This window comes from Chironomus tepperi, unplaced genomic scaffold, assembly GCF_022539635.2.
Source record: "Chironomus tepperi strain 1889 unplaced genomic scaffold, CSIRO-AGI_Ctep_v1 contig_466, whole genome shotgun sequence".
In the NCBI taxonomy this organism is placed as follows: domain Eukaryota; kingdom Metazoa; phylum Arthropoda; class Insecta; order Diptera; family Chironomidae; genus Chironomus; species Chironomus tepperi.
In genome coordinates, this window is record NW_027226588.1 from 22,010 (window position 1) to 24,661 (window position 2,652).

Genomic DNA, 2,652 nt, shown 5'->3' on the forward strand with positions numbered 1-2,652 from the left:
TTTGGTAATGTTGGTTAAATGGCAGTTATGATTATTTAGGTCTAATGATGAAGGCACGGTGCTAACAGTTGGTCAACTATTTATCTAGTGAACCCATCCAAGTGTGTACTTTTGGTCTACATGATCTGCCTGATCTGCCTGGTCTATATGGTGTGTCCTGTCTTTCTGGTCTTCCTGGTCTTTCTAACCTTTCTGGTCTTCCTAGTCTTTCTGGTCGGCCTCTGCTTAGTCTCCCTGGTCTGTCTAGTTCAACTGATCTTTCTGGTCTTTCTGGACTACACAGCCTGCCTGGTCTACATGGACTTTCTGATCGATCTGCTTTATCTGCTGTATCTAATATTTCTTGCCTTTCTTGACCTTCTGGCATTTTTAATCCTTCTGATCTTTCTGGACTTTTTGATATTTATAGTCTATCTGGTCTACCTGGTCTTTCTTTACTTTCTGATCTTTCAAATCTTTCTGTTATTTCTAGTCTACTTGGTCTACCTGGTCTTTCTGGCCTTTCAGGTATTTCTGATCTTTCTGGACATTCTGGTCTACCTGGTCTATCTCTGCCTGGTCTACCTGGTCTTTCTAGTCTACCTGGTGTGTTTAATATTTCTGGTCTACCTAGTCTTTCTGGTCTACCTGGATTTTCTGATATTTTTGGTCTGTCTGGTCTACCTGGTCTCGCTGGTCTACCTGGTGAATCTTGTCTTTCCTGTCTTTCTGATTTTTCTAGTATTTTTGACATTTTTGTACCTTCTGATCTTTCTGATCTTTTTGATCTTTCTGACATTTCTGATTCTTCTAGTCTTCCTGGTTTTTCTTGTATTTCTAGGCTATCCCGTCTTACTGGTCCTCTTGATCGTTCTGATATTTCTGATCTACTTGTTTTTTTTTATGTTTCTGAACTTTTCAGCCCCTCCTGTCTTTCTAGTCTATCTGATACTGATTTTAATAGTTCTGATCCTAGTCTACCTGGTTCTTCTTGTGTTTTTGGTCAACCTGGTCTTTTTGAACTTTCTGATATTTCTAGTCTACCTGGTGTTTTTGGTCTACCTGATTTGTCTGGTCTTTCTAGTATTTCTGGTCTTTCTGATCTGCTTTGTATTCCTAATCAACCTGGTGTTTCCAGTCTACCTGATCTCCCTGCTATTTCTAGTCTTTATGAATGTTCTGGTACAAAATTAGAATCTCAATAATAGAACCAAGTCTCACCAGCAACCAAATCAACTTCTTAATCATTCAATTTACAAAAATAAATCTACAATGTAATATGTATGAGAAAAAAGCAGCAAATTGTTCTAATGAGAATTTTTGTGCGTGATCACAAGTCAGTAAGAAAAAGAGTAACATGAGGCGAGAAACGTTTCATGGCAATGCGGAATGGAACAAGAAGAATACAAGAAAAAAATCTTCTTTCTGCAAAAAATATCATTTTTTTCTCTCCTTGCTTTGAAGCTAGCAAGAAATGAATAACAAGAAAAGACAGCAGAACACACACATTTTTTGATATATGTACATCCATTCTACCTTTTTGCCCACAGAAGAGAAGCAAAAAAAAAACCTTTGTGCGTAAACGCAGATATTATTTTTAAATGTTTATTCCTCGATTCTCTTTTCAGCTTCGCGATATATATAATTTTTTTTTTTGTTGCTTCACTCTTGACTGGTGTTCGTTAAGGGCTCCTTAATGCGAATTGTGGATAAACAGGTTTTTCTTGTACATTTCATCTAACGCAGCAACACACATTAAATAGTTAGGCCAAAAATGCTCGATTTGTGAAACAAAATAGAAAAAATAAAGTATAGATTGAGGAATTTTACCTCATTTCACATGAAAAAAGGAAGGTTAATCCTTTCTAGGAAACATAAACCCCTTCGAGGAATTTCATCTTTTATGTTTTTATTGGACATGACTGTTTACAGATGATGTGATTTCCATTATATGGATTCACATGAATGGTGGTTGGTTTTTTATCAATCATTTGGATGATTTTTGATATTTGATGACTTGGGTGTTGTGAGGAATAAATTTAAGATTTCTTAGGAAATTTAGGGTATACTCTAGAGCTCTACAGCTCTATAGTTCTATAGCCCTATTGCTCTACAGCTCCATAGCTCTAAAAGTTGGTCCTTTCCAGAGAACTTATCACAATTGAGCAATGGAAGCAAAAAAAATGGAGTTTTGTGCAGAGTTGGCAGGACTCCAATGTGGGATCAGGACTTTTGAAGTCCGAACTGCAAAAAAAAAAGTGAATTTCCACGGATTCCCGGAGTCCCAAAGTCTGGACTTTTTGGATTTTTGTAGTCCGGACTCCAAAGTCCTGCCAACTCTGGTTTTGTGTATAAAAATTGTTGCATTTAGACATCTACATGAGTTGAAGTATCAAGTTAATATTCACTTAAATAGCACAATTCGGTTAATTGTTCCAAAATCCGACACTAGACTTTTGTGTGACTCTGGTCCGATTGAAACGGAATCCTTCACTTAGTCAAAATCAGATTGGTCTTATGGACAATTTTGTGGGATTTCATCGATTAGTGGTGACTTTTTGAATTTTTGTGGTCCCAAAGACTTTGTGGGCCATTTCTGGTCCAAACCCTACTCGACTTCTCAAGTGTATTGATTTTTCTAGAGTATTTCGTAATAAACTACCAAAAATATTG

At 36.7% G+C, this 2,652-nt stretch overlaps 1 protein-coding gene across 1 annotated transcript; it reads right to left on the minus strand.

The window, feature by feature from the left end:
- Positions 1 to 403: 403 nt before the first annotated feature.
- Positions 404 to 778, minus strand: LOC139099279 (balbiani ring protein 6-like). The gene has a single exon (XM_070651699.1). It carries the CDS (start codon positions 776 to 778, stop codon positions 404 to 406), a length of 375 nt encoding a protein of 124 aa, XP_070507800.1.
- Positions 779 to 2,652: the final 1,874 nt, after the last annotated feature.